We start from the raw sequence: 15,749 nt of genomic DNA, 5'->3' as shown, positions 1-15,749 counted from the left end.
AAAACATTTTATTTTTTCGGCAAAAAATAGGTCCCAATGCAGACTTCTATCAAATGTATTTTGATTAACAAAAACATTTAAAACCAGATGGAAACACCAGCCACAAGAGTGGGAGTGAATGGTAAGAGGTAAAATAGCAGTTGCCGCATAGACTACCACAGTTGGTTTGGGATATGTTGTTTTAAATAAAAATCAGTCCTACTTAGGACTCAAAACTTCACTAAATAACAAATAATTACGCTGAACAATTTAATTGTGCAAAAGAAAATTGAGACAGCTAAAGAGAAGAAGGGCTATTCAGAAGACTGTGTGGATGTGCAGTTAGAACACCTACCCAGGACAGGATCTAAGACATGTCTTGTCCCTTCTCCGCTCTCTTCTCCAGCACGAGCTGCACCTGGAAGGTGACTGCTAACGGAGTCGGCTTCCAAGGCCACTGAGTCTGGCGCTGCAGCATTAGCTTGCTCTGGGATGGATTTGGCAATGGCAAGAAACAGCTGAACGTCATTATAGGAGAGTCTGATATCCAGGGTTTGTAACTGAATCTAACAAAATTTAAAAGGTAGCAATTTTTAATGGTTATGCTTTTGCATCCACACCACTTACAGATGTAATTCCTATTAAGATCTAAAAGTCCAACGGATATTACAGCAAGTTTCACATTTAAAAGATTGCAAAAAGCCAGGCATGGCGGGGCACACCTACCATCCCAGCAAGCAGGGAGGCTGAGGCCGAAGGATCACCATGAGTTTGAGGCCAGCCTGGGCTACATAGTAAGACCCTGTCTCATAAATCAACACATGAAGGAATGACTAAATGAATGACTGCAAAGACCTTGAACTAAGTGCTAACAACTAGCAGGTTAGATGTTTCAACAATAAGATCAAATAGCCACAAAGTATACCAAATTAAAAAAAAAAACTAAGCTACCCAGGAATAAACAAATACATATATACATACACACTTACCTAAAATAATTACTATAGCAATTAATACTTCAGGATGAATTTCATACAAACATATTAAACGTTACATCACAATCAAAGAAGGGGCTCAGGAGGACACAGAATAAAACTATTACAGTGTTTTATTAATCCATTTTGCATGGGCTTAATTTTTTAAATCTCTGAAACAAACTAACCCACAAAATTTCTCTCTTCTTCACTCGGGCACAACCCCCCCGGCACATTTGGCACTAGCATCTCCCGAGGACCAGTCTTCCTCTGAGAGGAAGACTGCCCTGTCAGAGGCGAGGGCAGCACAGACCCCCCCTGCCAGGCCCCGGTAAGTGACCCTGGATGATGGCACCAGTGGCTGCGGACACAGGGCTTTCTTCATTCACCTTTTTTTTTTTCCTTCTGTGAAGTACCACTAAGACCAAAAACCACATAGATTTTCTTCTTCAGTTTCCTATTTTCCAAATAGACTAATGATACCCTTCCTACCAAAAATGTACAGCACCTACCTCCTAGCCCCACTTGCAAGACCTTCCCTTCTTCCTCACTGCCCTGCACAACCATTTGCCCAGGGCAGATCTTCCTCTGCCCCACCCTGATGGCACGTCCCTCTGCTCTCCACCTAATGACCCTGATCTGCGCTCCACCCTGACGAGGACCCTGCCTATGTGCCTCAGCTTCCTGTACACTGCACAGAACTTCAAGACGATACCAGACAATGAAAAGGTCTTATCATCCCCAAGACTGCAAGACCATCTGTGACAGGGATAGCATTAGAGTTCATCTGTAAGCAGCTGGAATCACTAAGATGCTCTCAGCTCCGAATAAGCAGGCACCTGCAGAGGACAGCATGTGACGGCACACTGAGGCATCGGAGGGTTTGCATCATTACCTCTAGGACAGGAGGGAAATCTTCACTATTGAATGCATCCATCAATCCAGAGCTATTTTGATAGGAAGAATTCCCCACCAGCTCCACTTGAATCTGCACTGGGTCAACAATTGACAGAGCGGTATCATGCTCATTCCCCAGGCGGCACGAAAACACCTAGAAAATGAAAAGCAGCACAGAGAGGGTTACCGCGACCTAGGGCGGCCCCAACCATCCGCACAGAGAGAATATTTCTGGAGCAGTCAACCCTGCGTTGTCACACCTCCACAAATGCTGAAACAAAGATCAACAGCAGTGAGGCGGCTCTCACCCCCTGACTGCCAAGGATGAGAAGAAAGGTGTTTTACAATAGATCCCAAGTGCTGAAAAACCTCACACCCTTGTGCCCACTAATTTTTTCTAAGGAAATAAAGAAAATCTCAATGAACCATTTTTTATTATTGAAAAATTAAGAGCAACAAAGGTTATATCACATCTAAATGGAACATTCTACGGTCATTTTTAAATGATCACCCAGAACGTAAGTAGTCACCACACAGATTGTATGAAAATATAGCCCAGTCAATATGATACCGCATCATAACTTTTTTTTAAGGGAAGAAACACCAAAATGTCAATGAATGATAAAATGGGGCAGAATCACACCACTAACAATACATTAACTATTGAAGCTAGGTGGTAGGTATACAGTTCATTAATTTGTATGTTTGTAATGTTCTATAATAAATGTTAAAAAGTAAATATGCTTGTGGGAGATAGGAAGGAGCATGGGCTCCTATTCTAGAACCAAATTATTTTGTATTCAAGAAGAGCACAAAGGAGGCTGGGGAGATAGCTCAGTAGAATAAGCACTTCCCTGGCAAGTGTAAGGGTCTGAGTTCAATCCCCAGTTTGGAAAAAAAAAAAAAAAAAAGAAGAAGAGCACAAAGGAAAGAAGACACATTCTTTTGGGGACCCGGCCCCTATCCCATCACGGTGGGGCCTTAACAGTACTACTAAAAACATGACACCACGGTTCTTTGCCACATCCAAAACTCACTGACTATACTTTGTAAATTCATCCCCATGGCTTATCAAGATGGCAGTGGGATTCAGATTCAGTTGTTCTGTCTTAAGAATGAGACCAGGAGGAGTTTCTAGGAATCTCAACTATTTTGCCAAGTACTTTTTCTAAGACTTTGAAGCAGAAAAGTTTCATTTTCCTTCTCCTCTAGGGGCTGCTGCTAAACAAAACCCAATTGTATCTGACAGTTCATTAATCAATCATCAAATTTTTTCATTCAAAGCTAGTATTGTGGTGGCTTGGACAGTAAATGAGTTGCAACTTCATGACCAACTCCTATCGCCCCAATGTGTACTTCCCCATTCTCAAGCGGAGCTTTCTTCACCATACACAAACAGGTGGTCAAGAAAGTGAAAACGCTAAAAGCCTCATTGAGCAGTGTCTGACTCCTAAAAATGCATCATACACTGCTGACAGTGAAAATGAGCTTTATCCACTCAACCCCTGAGCAATGCCACTGGAAAAAATAAAGCACAACAAAGTTCAATCTGAAGGGAAAATAACTGTAACAAGAGGAACTTAGCTGAAACCAGTGAATTAAGAACATCTGACAGGGAGGCAACAACCTGCCATGTCTCCCTTGCTCTCTCCACTGTCCTGGCCTAAAACAAGACAGAGTGATTTTTATCTAATAGTGCAAAATGAGGGTCAGGGAGACAGCTCAGTGGCATAAGGACCTGCCTGGCATGCACAAAGTTGAGTTTGATCTGCAGTACTGAAGAGAAAAAAAAAGTACAAAATGAAATTTTCAGGTTGTCCAGGCCACACCAGTGCAAATTACCTAGTCCATTGGAAATGTGGTTCTTTGGGTCACACACACCTCTCTGGAGCTGACCTCTAGCAATACGTAAAGTCCCAAGCACTATTTCTACACAGGTCTTCATTAACCCAAAGTCCTGGTTCTGCACAGGCCATCACTCAGGGTGGGGCCGGGGCTGCTGAGAAGATGAGGACGATGGTCTCTCCAAGTAGATCTGCGGAGGACTAGAGTAGAAGAACTAGAAGATTCAATATATGTCTGCCACCTTGACAGAACTGGAGGACTCCCTGAACTTCAGGAGGAAGAGAAGGAGGGAGGGAGAGGAAAAGGCCCCCCTGTGCACCCACAGCCTAACACTGGGAGAGTGCATCACAAGTTTAAAAATGGTGCAGACTTGAGGTAAAAATGAAGAGACAAGGGAAAGGGCCTTCCAATTCCATAAGTGATTTCCCCAGTCAGAGAATAGGAAGCAAATTCTTTTCCAGATGTTTCTCTTTTGAGTCCAAAATGCAGTAGATAGACACAGACTTCTTACCTCGATGCCAAAGAGACTTCCTGAAAATGGGCGATCAACAAAGCGAGGCTTGTAGGTGAGCACTGTGGTGCCTTTCAGAATAATGGCATTGGTATCAAAGCAGGACACGTCCTCAACAACCACAAACTCCGTTCCTGGAAAGGACAGCACGATGAGTCAGGGCAAAGCCAGGAGCTGGTGGCGAGGGAGGGAGCACACTTCCATGAAGTGAGTACAAGGACTGGGGCTTGGTTCTCCAGGGTGTTGGTCACTACTCAGCCTCCATCCCCAGGCTAGAAAAACTGCCCGGCTGGTCACTTCTGCACACAGAAGGCCAGGATACAGCTTCGTCCTCAGCATGTTTGTGTAAGCTGGAGAGAAACTGCACTGGAAGGCCCAGCAGATACTCAGAAGCTCGCAAAGCATCCCATCACCAAGTGATGGCCTGATTCTAAATCCTAGGAAGTACACTCAGATGATAATGCTGTTAGGCAGAGTAACATACCACAACATCTGCTAAGTATCTGAGTTGTCTGTGAAGAACAGAGACTGACTTATGTTAAGACTTTTTAAATCAGTGCTTACTTTGTATAAGGCAAAAATACTCTGCTTCAGACTGTGTTTTCCTTAAAAACTGTACAGAATAATCTTTTGTAATTGAATCCATTTAAAATGTGATTAGGCAGCTTCATCAAAATGGCTCAGAAGCAGGCAGAAGATACCACAAACCCAACGGTGTGCACACAAACACATTCAACTGCACAAGAGTCCACCAGTTGTAAAAAAACCATACATCCATCTGTAAAGAAACATACTATTTTTGTAAGGAAAATAACAATCCTGTCACTTACCTTCAAAACTGAGCCTTTCACATACCAAATTTACCTATGTTCAGTAAGATACATCTACTGGGCCCCTAAGATCACAAAAGAAAACTGAAGCCAGACTTGTAGATAGCGATAAGACTGAAGGCCACACAGGTCCTCAACCTGGGCACACATACTATGTGGGCAGGGCAGAGACCAGACCCCTCTCAGCTGTTAGTAAACCCTCATACCTAAAAATGGAGGTCAAGATAATGCTTCTTGGCTGTAAAAGATGCAAATATGGGGCCTGTGAGATAGCTCAGCAGTCTTAGTGCCCATTTGGCAAGCGCAGGGACCCAGGTTCAATCCTCAGCACCACATGCTGCACCAGTCCCATCACCAAGACGAGGCATGGTGGTGCAGGCCTGTACTCCCAGCACTGGGGAGGCTGAGAACAGGAGTATCACTACGAGTCTGAGCTGCATAGAGACCCTATACCAAATACATTTTTTAAAAAAAGTGAATATGTAAGTGCTGACATCTAAAAATAAGATGCCACATTGGAATCATCCTACAAGACAGACATGGGCGAACACCCACACAAACAGTGAAGCACACTTCCAGACAGTCACCTGTTACGTTGACCTTGACCTCCAAGTGCCTTTCATTGGACACAGGAAGGGAAGACCGCTTGGTAACTACTCCACTCTTCACAGTTTTGGGAATGACAGCAGATTCACTGCTGGAGTTTCGGTGGCGAGAAGGAGTCACATTTTGTTTCTTAATATCACTGGGTGTGTGGAGAAAATCGTGGACTAACAACAGCCAGTCAAATATAAGAAACACCCGGAGATTGTTGAGAACTACTGTGAAACAGGAAGAATCCTTTGTAGATCTATAAGAAAATAGACAGACAAAAATAAAGTCAGAAAAAGAAACTCGGCATTTAATAAGCTACAAATGTATTACTCAGTTTGGGCAGGTGGTATGCCAATGTTTTTGTTTTTTCTTTTGAAACAGTATTGCCCAAGCTGGCCTCAAACAGCTGGACACAAACAAACCTCCTGCCACAGCCTCTCTCCCAAGAAGCAGGGGCTACAGGCCTATACCGGTATACACAGCTTCTATTCCAGTATTTTTTAAGCTGACAGCTGAAGCGCTCAACACTGGTTTAATGATATATGCAGTGGTTAATTTCTGAAAGTTGATCATGTTTTTTAAAAGAGGATGAAATGGGCCTTCAGAAAGCAGATAGCACAGCCCAGTGAACTCAGTGGGTGTGATTTGCTAAATACGTGGTAGCATCCAGAAACATTCTTGATAACACAACTGCGGGGCTGCTGTTGGCATCTGGTGGGCAAAGGCCAGGGCTGCCATCCGTCCTCTAATGCACAGGGACAGCCTTCATGGCAAGGAGTTAACAGAGCCAAAATGCCAACAAGGGGTGAGCATCCCTAGGCTAAAGATTTGAAATGTTCCAAAATCTGAAACTGAGAGCATTCTGTATTTGGGAATTGGGGGGTTAGGGACGCTAAACTGACAAAGTCTATGTGAAACACTCCAAAATCTGAGAAAAACCCATATTCTTCTGGGCATTTCTGATAAGGAATACTCAACATGGAGCACTGAGGCTGAGAAACTCCAGGGTAGCAGAAAAGGACAGCTCTGAAGTCAGAGACGCAGACTTAAATACTGCTGCTTACAAACTGTGCTAGCCTAGCTAGGTCTCCTCCTGTCTCCCAGCCTGTTCCCTTGTTAAATAACGAGGGACACTGACACTGAATGAAAGAAAAAGTACCAGTCACATAGCAGGTGCCTGATAAAGAGCAATTTCCTTCCCCGTGGCAGAACGGAGATGAATGGGGCACTGTTCTTGGGAGTCTAGAAGGACTCCTCCGTAAACACCAAGTCTACACACTAGTTCTGGGTGGGTTCTCTAGCTAAAACTGACCTGAGAGTCCACATCTTACAGCCTGAGAAGACGAACAAATAAGATGACATTTACTGCAGGTTTTCCTCCAGCACCCTAAAGCCCACGGAGTTGGGGAAGTGGCAGGAGCCAGGGAGTAACACTAATAGCCCTCATTGTTCCAAATTTCATATTTAGGTGAGAACCCAAAGACTGTCAGGGCTGGCCTAAATCTATGGTGTACTCAGGGCTCCGCGCAAACGTGGGCAGGACCTCTTGGTTAGGGATGGGGCCACTTGTTTAGGTTCTTCTGGGTTGAACCTAGTTCTAAGGGCCAAAAGCAAGACTGGAGGCTCTGGCTACTGCATGCACCCATATGGGAAAAAGTGACCCGGGGGGATTTCTAACGCTGGTTTCTACAGTCACTCATTTCTTCTAAACTTGGCTCGCTGCCTCTAATAAAAGGGCCCCATGATGCGTGTCTCCTTCTTACAAACACAGCAGCTGTTACAGAAACACTCTACCCTTCTGTAATAGAGAAGGAAATTCTGCCCTCAGTAAAATTTTTCCACCCCATTCTGAACAGAATTTGTCAGAACTAACTGGAAAGTCACAGTATGTCAGATCACTTTGCTGGAAAATATTTCAAGCCTTTAAACACTGTGAAGTGATTTACATTTGACACACAAAATCCCAACAGAAGAGTGATTCTTCTTGAGACACAGAAAGCATTCAAAAGTTCAATCAAGAGAACAGTTTGCTTCTCTCACTAACAATAGTATTTCTGTTCCCTAGAGCCAAGGTAAGACATTATTGTTTGACTCCAAGAAACTGCAACTGAACTATATGAATAGAGTAACATTTCAAGGTTCCTTGTATCATAAAACTACAATGTGTCGCTGATAGCTAAGGCAAGGAGTTGGGCATGGTATATGGTGCATGCTTGTAACCCCAGCTACTTGGGAGGCTGAAGCAGGAGCATCCTGACTTTAAGGCCAACCTAGGCAACTTTAGCAAGAAATTTTTGAAGAAGAAAACAAAACTACAAGGGCAGGGGTTATAGCTGAGTGATAAGACATCCTGAAAAAGAAAGCCACTATGACTAATAATAATACTAACAAAGCAAACCCCAAAGCTAAATCATCTCTACAGATGGACCAAATACATGCAAGCCCCCTGTTCTGAGAAACACCTTCAAACAAAAGAGCCGCAAAATACAACCTTTTTCATCTGGCTGCACGCAGCCCATGACTAGAGCTGGCAGGCAGGAGAGTTCATAGGCTGTGAGGTAGAGGCCCAGCTCCAGGCTCTGACTACTGGCTTTCCTAGCTGAGTGACCCTGCCTGAATGCCTCGAACTTCTCCAGGTATCTATCTCTGCATCTGCAAAAGGGGAAAGAAGTCACCACCAGGCTTCCTGTGAGGCCTCGAATGACGGTAGGCAAAGCACCTAGCTCATGGAAGAACCCAATGTGATACAACTGAAATTCCTACTACTAAAAAGAAATAAAATAAATAGATAAGTGTTCATACAAAAGTTTAAGTGTCTGCTAGGCTTCCAAAAGACATGATCCTACCCTAAAAACAAACTAAGCCCTGAAGAATTCTGAACAGCACACTGGAATGTCAAGAATATAAAGATAATAATCCTGATGATTATTTTTCTTTCATCGTTTACATATGAATTTCCCCCCATCATTTCTACATAGTGGTTTATATTTGAAACATAGCTGATGATATTAAGAACTAATAGGATTAGCTCCAAACTGGAATTGGCTCCAAAGGTCTCCTAGATTTTCACTGAAGGGCTTCTTCAGGTCAGACCTAATGTTTCAGTTTTTAGGGCATGCAGGCTTAGGCATAAACTCTCATAAGACTACATCATAACAAACTACATCTGTGCCAAGCAATATACCAAAATTATTTTGTTCTTTCTTAGCTCTACACAATTAGGTGGGCACAGTCTTTCTTTCTTTTTTATAAAAGAGAAAAATGAGTTTCAAAAAGGCTGAACAACTTGCCCTAGGATACACAACCAGAAAGAAGAGATAGAGGTTTAGAGCCAAGGTCTGTGATTCCCAAATATATGTTCTTTCCACACACAATGCTGTCTCCTGTAATACAAAAGAGAAAAATGTAGTCTAATTCAAAAAGGTAAAGACTCTGGACATGTACAAGTGTCAGTGAGACCTGACCAGACAAGCAAGTGTGCAAGTCAAAACCATCTTCCTTTCATTATAAACCACGTTATTCTATTCTCCCTCAAACCAGCATAATTTCTTCCTTCCCCAAATCAGTTTACAAACTAAAACTAACAGGAAGATTGAGTTTAAGGACTTGGTTTAATTCTGCACATCTTTTAAGGCAATAGAGACATCTTTTGGCCAACAATGAAACTGCATGCGTGCAGGAAAATCCTCCCAGTAGATAGTATGAAATGCCTCCAGGAACAAGGGAGCGGTAGGACTGGCTCTACTACCTGAAATGAAGTTCAATCTGAATGGACCCTTGGGTGCTGCTGCTATTCTTGGAAGGTTGAAATATACAGTTGAATACATTGGTCAGGCCCGGGCTGGTCTTTTGCCCAGCATAGCGGGTGTCAAAAGCCATCATGGAATGAGAAACCAGGTTAATGGACTTGGTTTGATTGGAAAAACTTTCATAGAGCAGTTTACATTTCTTGAAGTCAAATCTAAAGAGAGAAAGCAAAAAAAAAATAATAATAATAATAATATATATATATATATATAAAGCATAAATTTTCTTTACAAAATTAAGTAAACTCAGTACAACAAGAGCAAAATCGTCAATATAACTAAGTTCTACAAAAAAGAATAACTTTTATTCCAAGACCCTGGATTGATTTTGCTAACAGACCCCTCAAAATGGATTTATAGTCTTATATCTTACTTTTCTAATTCCAAAAAGATGATCTTCTTTATGGGACCTCCATGAGGAATAACAGAACCATACACATACTATATTCTTGATTCACTTTCATTCTAATTTCCTATCAGAAATCTAAGAAGGTATTTATAACAACCCCAAAGAGATGTCAAATGTCCCTTTAGACCAGGGGGGCAAATGAATGGCACGCGTGCCACAGTGAGCTATTTGTCTTAAAGCTCTAAAAGGTTCACCATCACTGCTTTAGACTTTCATCTGTCAACTTCTTGCCTGCCTAGAGGTTTCTCTCTCCACAGTTTGCCCACCTTTCTCTGTAAAATCATTAAAGTTCACTGAGAATGCCCAGAATGCATAATATTCTTCACATAGAGAAATAATTCAATCAATCCTCCAATAGGAAATGCATTTGAAATCAATATTTTAGTAAGAGAGGAAAGTTCCAATGAGAAATTTATAATTATTCAGTACTATTGTGACAATCCATACAGAACTGCTCCATACTGAGAAAAACAAAGGCACAGCCAGGGATTAAAAAAAACCTTCGGGCTCACAAAAAAATAGGTAGGATTCCAGATTCTTTTTTTTTTTTTAATTTATGTGTGTGTGTGTGTGTGTGGCCAGCTCAGCCCACCAGGGGGCGGGCTGGCTGGCATGTGGTGCTGGGGGATTGAACCGCGGTCCCTGTGCTTTGCTAAGCTTGTTCTAAGTAGGTGCTTTAGACCACTGAGCCATCTCACCAGCCCCTCGTTGGACTCTTTTTTTTTTCCTGGTGGTACTGAAGATTGACTCAGGCTGCCTTTTTTTTTTTTTTTTTTCAGAACCAGGGATTGAACTCAGGCCCTTGTGCTTGCCAGGGAAGCACTTATTCCACTGAGCCATCGGGCCTTCGCGGATTCCAGATTCTTCACAGCACATACTCACCAGCTGAAGGGACGGGTCCCAGGAGACTTTCAACACACACACACACACACACACACACACACACACGCAACCTAGGAGCCCATGAGCTCCAGCAGAGACATTTCTGGCCTCAATGGTCTATTTTCAATTTTGGAACAACTTTTCTGGCCACATAATCCTATCCTATTTGGAAATTTTACCTGGAAAATGGGCATCTTATAGGGCTGCAACAAGATCAGCCATTTATAGGGCTAATGCAAGATTTTAAAAAATTATCAAGTATGAAAGTAATACACTCCTTAGAGTTCCAATCAATAACCACAAATGTTCACATCTTAGCTTAGAAAGGGCTTAGAAAGGGACTAACTACATGACCTGTCATCTGAAAGGAGCAGGTACCACTCAGTTTCCAGATACTTCCAAGGAAGGACTGAGACCTAGCACTGCCAATGCTTCCAATTTTTCAAAATAAACCAGAATTATTCAATTATTTTGGTGTGAAATCCTCCAATATTTAAAATATTCACCAGGGAGGCCATCATGCACACTGCCTCCCCAGAACCGTGCCAACACATGGTGGTGTGATCCTCCCTAAGTCCCTCCTGCTGAAGGAGCCACGCTCTAGCCACACGGGTGAGCCAAAGCCTTCAGTGGCCGCTGCGGAACACTGCATGCTTATTTTTTCTCTCTGGCACACTGAAACACTCTGCCAGCTGGGCCTGGGGGGGAGCTGGCATGGGAAGATCACCTGAGTCCAAAGAGTGTGAGATCAGCCTACGCAACACAGGGAGACCCTCTCTCAAAACAAAAACAAACAAACAAACAAAAAAAAAAAAGCAAAAACAAAAACAAAATCCAACAACATACAAAAAGAACAACACCATATTTTTTCACCCAAACTAAATAAGCAGAGGAGCCGAGACTCACAGTGGCTGCCTCACTTGAGGGAGAAACACATCTTCGCTGCTTTAAGTCACTGATATTCAGGATGTTAAAGCATAGCCTAAGTTATCATGGCTGACAGGGCCTCAAATTTAAACTTTTTTTAAAGCACTCTGGAGCCTGGAGGGGAAGGGGCAAAACAAAGTGGTAAGCGTATGCTTAGCTCAGGAGCGCTGCAAAAAAGGGATAAACAGCAGGCTGTAAACCAAGCAAAAAGCACTCACAGACCTCATTCTGCTGGGGACCACCACCCTGCACCCTCTATGCTAAAGCACACAGGAGCACTATCTGTACTACCATGACTGAAATAATACTGAAACCATACCTGGCAAGGGACCCAGCACCTTCTTTTCCTTTTGGATCTTTAAGCTCCAGACTTACATTGACCATGTCAATGAGGAAGCACATGCCAGTGTACACCTCTCCACTCAGAACAGTCTGAAAGAGGAAGCACTAATCAATCTATGATTGACAGTGTCAACCGAAAAGACTACAGGTCAAAAAATCTAATTTGCCTGTGGCTCCACCTTCTTTCCACAGGTAAATCAGGGTTATACACACAGTCGATGATCAGCTGAGGCTATGAAAGTCGCTGAAGAACAGGAAGTCTCACTCACGTGAATTCTTGGATCCTGTAAATCGTAAGGCCGCATAAATTCCTCTATGGGCTCTCCAAGGTTGTTCTCTAGCAAGCCTCGGATCAGCTTGTATTTACACAGATCCAAGGAACAGTGGACAGAAGACAGGTTGCCATGGATAGATATGTCTGGAACACTGTGACTTATTTCTCTATGAAAAAATAAAAGGTCAATTTTAGAAGTCATTTACTACCTTAATAAAGACATAACTCATATCAAATATAGGGGCTAAAATGTACTCAAGTTCTATTATCAACATGCAAATTTTTAACTTCTAATGACAAAAATTTCACGTATCTCTAAAAAGAGGCAAGTTATGACTCTCACGCTTCAACTACAAAAAAGGAAAAGCTTTTTCTCCCAAATACACATGTAGAAAAATGCTCCAGTTAGCCAAATGGGCTGGGCATGTAGCTTGTGCATGTGTAGCTTGCATAAAAGGCCCTGCTGGGTTCAATCTCCAGTACCACAAAACAAAACAAAACAAAACAAAACCTTTTTTTTTTTTACTTTGTCTACAGAGATAAATCTATGTACAATAAACTTTTAAAGACGAAGAAAAACTCAAAAGGCTATCAAGTGTTACCTGGGGTTCTTGTCTGTGGGGTGAGAAGCTGACAGCTCACCTTGTGTTCAGTGTCACCTTCAACCCGTGCTGACAGAGTACTATTACCGGCACATAAACACTGATGGGAGTGGGTTAAGTTTAGATAAGCAGGGCAGCAAAGCACATTTTTTAAAGCATTACGTGCAAAGAAAACAGAGTGTTCAATTTCTAAATAATGAAGCTCCTCTTAAGACAGTTAAGCTAGTAAAACCAAATATAGCCCATGCCAACCATAACTGAACACCAGCCAGGAGCACTTGAATAACAAGTAAGAGTGAAGCACAAACACCCCAGTGAGAACGGCTAAATTGTACATTCATCCGGCAAGAAACTACCAAGTGACACGGAATGACTGCTCAGACCCAGGAACTGGGAAGGGAGCGGCTAGAGATCAACACCACACTCTATGCAAGTAACAGACTGCTTTCCAAAATGCCACACAGGAAAATCCTCCATTATTACGCAGCCACACCTCATCTTTCCCTGGAGTTAATGTAAAATGTTCTGATTTCTCCAAAATCAGGGCTGCACACTGAAAGATGCCACACAGTGAACACAGCAGTTCCAGTCCACATGCAGGGGGCCAGGCAAGCTGAAGCACCCTAGAGGACCTGAGCAATAGCCCTAAGAGTCCCACTCGGCCAGTCTCAGATAGGTCCATGACGTTCACTTTCCAGACACTTCCCAGGCAGATACAGAACCGCTGGAGCAATGCCCTCAACTATAAAGTAAGCATTCTGCGTGCCATCGCCAACTGCAAGCGTAAGGTAGGCAAGTTCCCTGTCTTTACAGCTGCTCCACTATTCCATTGCATGCACATTCGTGTAACTGTCCTACAGCAGTTTGCTCTTTACACACCAGTACTCTCAAGCTGCTTATGAGAACAGAAAGTGCAAACTGCCGCTAAACAGTCATGTGAGTGAAAGGAGCGATCGGGCAGCTATCCCAGGTCCAGCATCTAGTACATGTGGCACACATAATCCAAATGTCCATCTCTTTCATAATACTTTGCCCACTATCACTACTGAAAGGCATGCTAAATTCGTGTGCCTGTTTTATTTTCAAGGCACTATTATATAATCTTGTAACGAAGTTTGTAACACTGAATCAACATGACATCAGAATCACTAGTTACCACTCTATATCCCTCAACAAACTCTAAGCTCCTTGAGAACAGAAGTCTTCTTCTTCATCCCGATAGCTTTCATGCCTAGCACACAGTAGGGATGAAATCATATATAACCAACAGGTGAAAAAATAAGTAACTATGCTCTTTCTAACTTACTATAGTAGCACTAATTTCTAAGATGCCCTATTAAGTACTCAGATAAACTACTCACTTGTCCAAATTTCTTTCCACCTGCAATTTCAGCCTACAGGGTTCAGTTAAGAGGCTTCCTCCTGTCTGTCGCACACAGTAGGAGGGGAAGATCAGATCTCCACTGTTGTCCTCGGAAGCTTTTGAGTACTCTCGTGGGTGTCTCTCTGCAGCAAAGATGTCCATGTCCTGTAGGTCCACAACAATACAGTCTAGCAGGCAAACGTGGTCTTCTACAAGGACCCAAGGAGACATGGACAGTGAAGAAAAGAGAAGCCAAAAGAGAGGAAATGAACAAAATTAAAAAATCAAATAGGGCTGGAGAGACAGCTCAGTAGAATAGGTGCCTGCCTGGCATATGCAAGGTCCTGAGTTCAATCCCCAGTTCCGTAAAATAAAATTAAATTAAAATTAAAATAAAAGGGGCTGGTGAGATGGCTCAGTGGTCTAAAGCACCTACTTAGAACAAGCTTAGCAAAGCACAGGGACCGCGGTTCAATCCCCCAGCACCACATGCCAGCCGGCCCCGCTCCCTGGTGGGCTGAGCTGGCCACACACACACACACATAAATCAAAATTTAAAAAAAATTTTTAAAAAAAAATTAAAATTAAAAGTCAAAATAAGTTATGTCTTTGGAAAGTTTCAGAACAGCCTGCTTTACCCTGCTCTCCATTATGCGAGACCTCCGCGTGCCAAGCTCTGCCTGCTCCACACACCCCACCACTCCTCATGGCAGGCACACGCTGTCATGTCCCCTCCCGACTTGCGCCTGTTCTGACACTCGGAGGCTGCAGGGGTTATGATCTCATGGCAGTCCCTCCCTAGAGACAAATGAACTAAGGTAGATGAGTTCCTTGTCTTTGCACTCTTCCCAGCAGACTTCTTTTTCAAATACTAGTTTAACCATTTCTACTCCCACTACTCACATCCAAGCCACCAACACCAGCTCTGCTCCAACGCACCTGTGTGAGCCTCACAAAACACCTAAGCAACCCTTAAAAAAAGAAACAGCCCATTCCTTTCCTTTATGTAAGTTAATAACTATTTTTTAATCCAAAATTCTTTCAGCACAATTCCCCCAGATGCAAGGCGTGAGCCACAGCCCAGTTTCCCAGCCTCATCCTAGGTATTCTCACACTTGCCCACAAAACCACCCCAGGCCTCCAGCTCCCCCTCAGTTCCAACCTCCTTGCTTCCTGGACAGCCTCACTGGTGGCAATAACATCTCAATCAGAACTAGATACTGGGGAAGTAAAAATACAACAAAAGTAGTTCTTGTGTGGGTCACTACCCTTGATAAGCATAAGAAACAGATCAAAGTGGAACTAATCTGGTATAAGGAAAAAAGAAAGGATGAAGTGGGCTCCAGAGCCTACGGCACTGTCACAGAGTCTAGGAACATGCAGGAACAGCACGAAAAACACTGCGCTACTCCGAGGCAATGTACCACCAATAAAAGAATTTCAGAGGGGGCAAAACAGCAAATCCAAAATTTCTTACTTTTTCTTTTCACCTTAGTGTTACATTTTTTTTTTTT

At 43.0% G+C, this 15,749-nt stretch overlaps 1 protein-coding gene across 7 annotated transcripts in view; it reads right to left on the bottom strand.

Annotated features, from left to right (window-relative positions):
• Positions 1 to 15,749, bottom strand: part of Vps13d (vacuolar protein sorting 13 homolog D) — a 262,979-nt gene that overhangs the window by 172,976 nt on the left and 74,254 nt on the right. For all 7 annotated transcript variants that reach the window (XM_004639663.2, XM_004639662.2, XM_023699490.1 and 4 more), the window contains 8 exons: positions 14,234 to 14,444; positions 12,266 to 12,437; positions 11,974 to 12,086; positions 9,379 to 9,591; positions 5,624 to 5,886; positions 4,207 to 4,340; positions 1,849 to 2,004; positions 335 to 545 (listed from right to left, as the gene is read on the bottom strand). In XM_004639663.2, the coding sequence (XP_004639720.1) occupies positions 335 to 545; positions 1,849 to 2,004; positions 4,207 to 4,340; positions 5,624 to 5,886; positions 9,379 to 9,591; positions 11,974 to 12,086; positions 12,266 to 12,437; positions 14,234 to 14,444 (1,473 nt within the window). The remainder of the gene's footprint in view (positions 1 to 334; positions 546 to 1,848; positions 2,005 to 4,206; positions 4,341 to 5,623; positions 5,887 to 9,378; positions 9,592 to 11,973; positions 12,087 to 12,265; positions 12,438 to 14,233; positions 14,445 to 15,749) is intronic.

The sequence above is a fragment of the Octodon degus genome, unplaced genomic scaffold (assembly GCF_000260255.1).
Source record: "Octodon degus isolate 3935 unplaced genomic scaffold, OctDeg1.0 scaffold00113, whole genome shotgun sequence".
NCBI lineage: Eukaryota > Metazoa > Chordata > Mammalia > Rodentia > Octodontidae > Octodon > Octodon degus.
The sequence above is the reverse complement of the archived record's forward strand: the minus strand, read 5'-3'. Positions and strand labels throughout refer to the sequence as shown.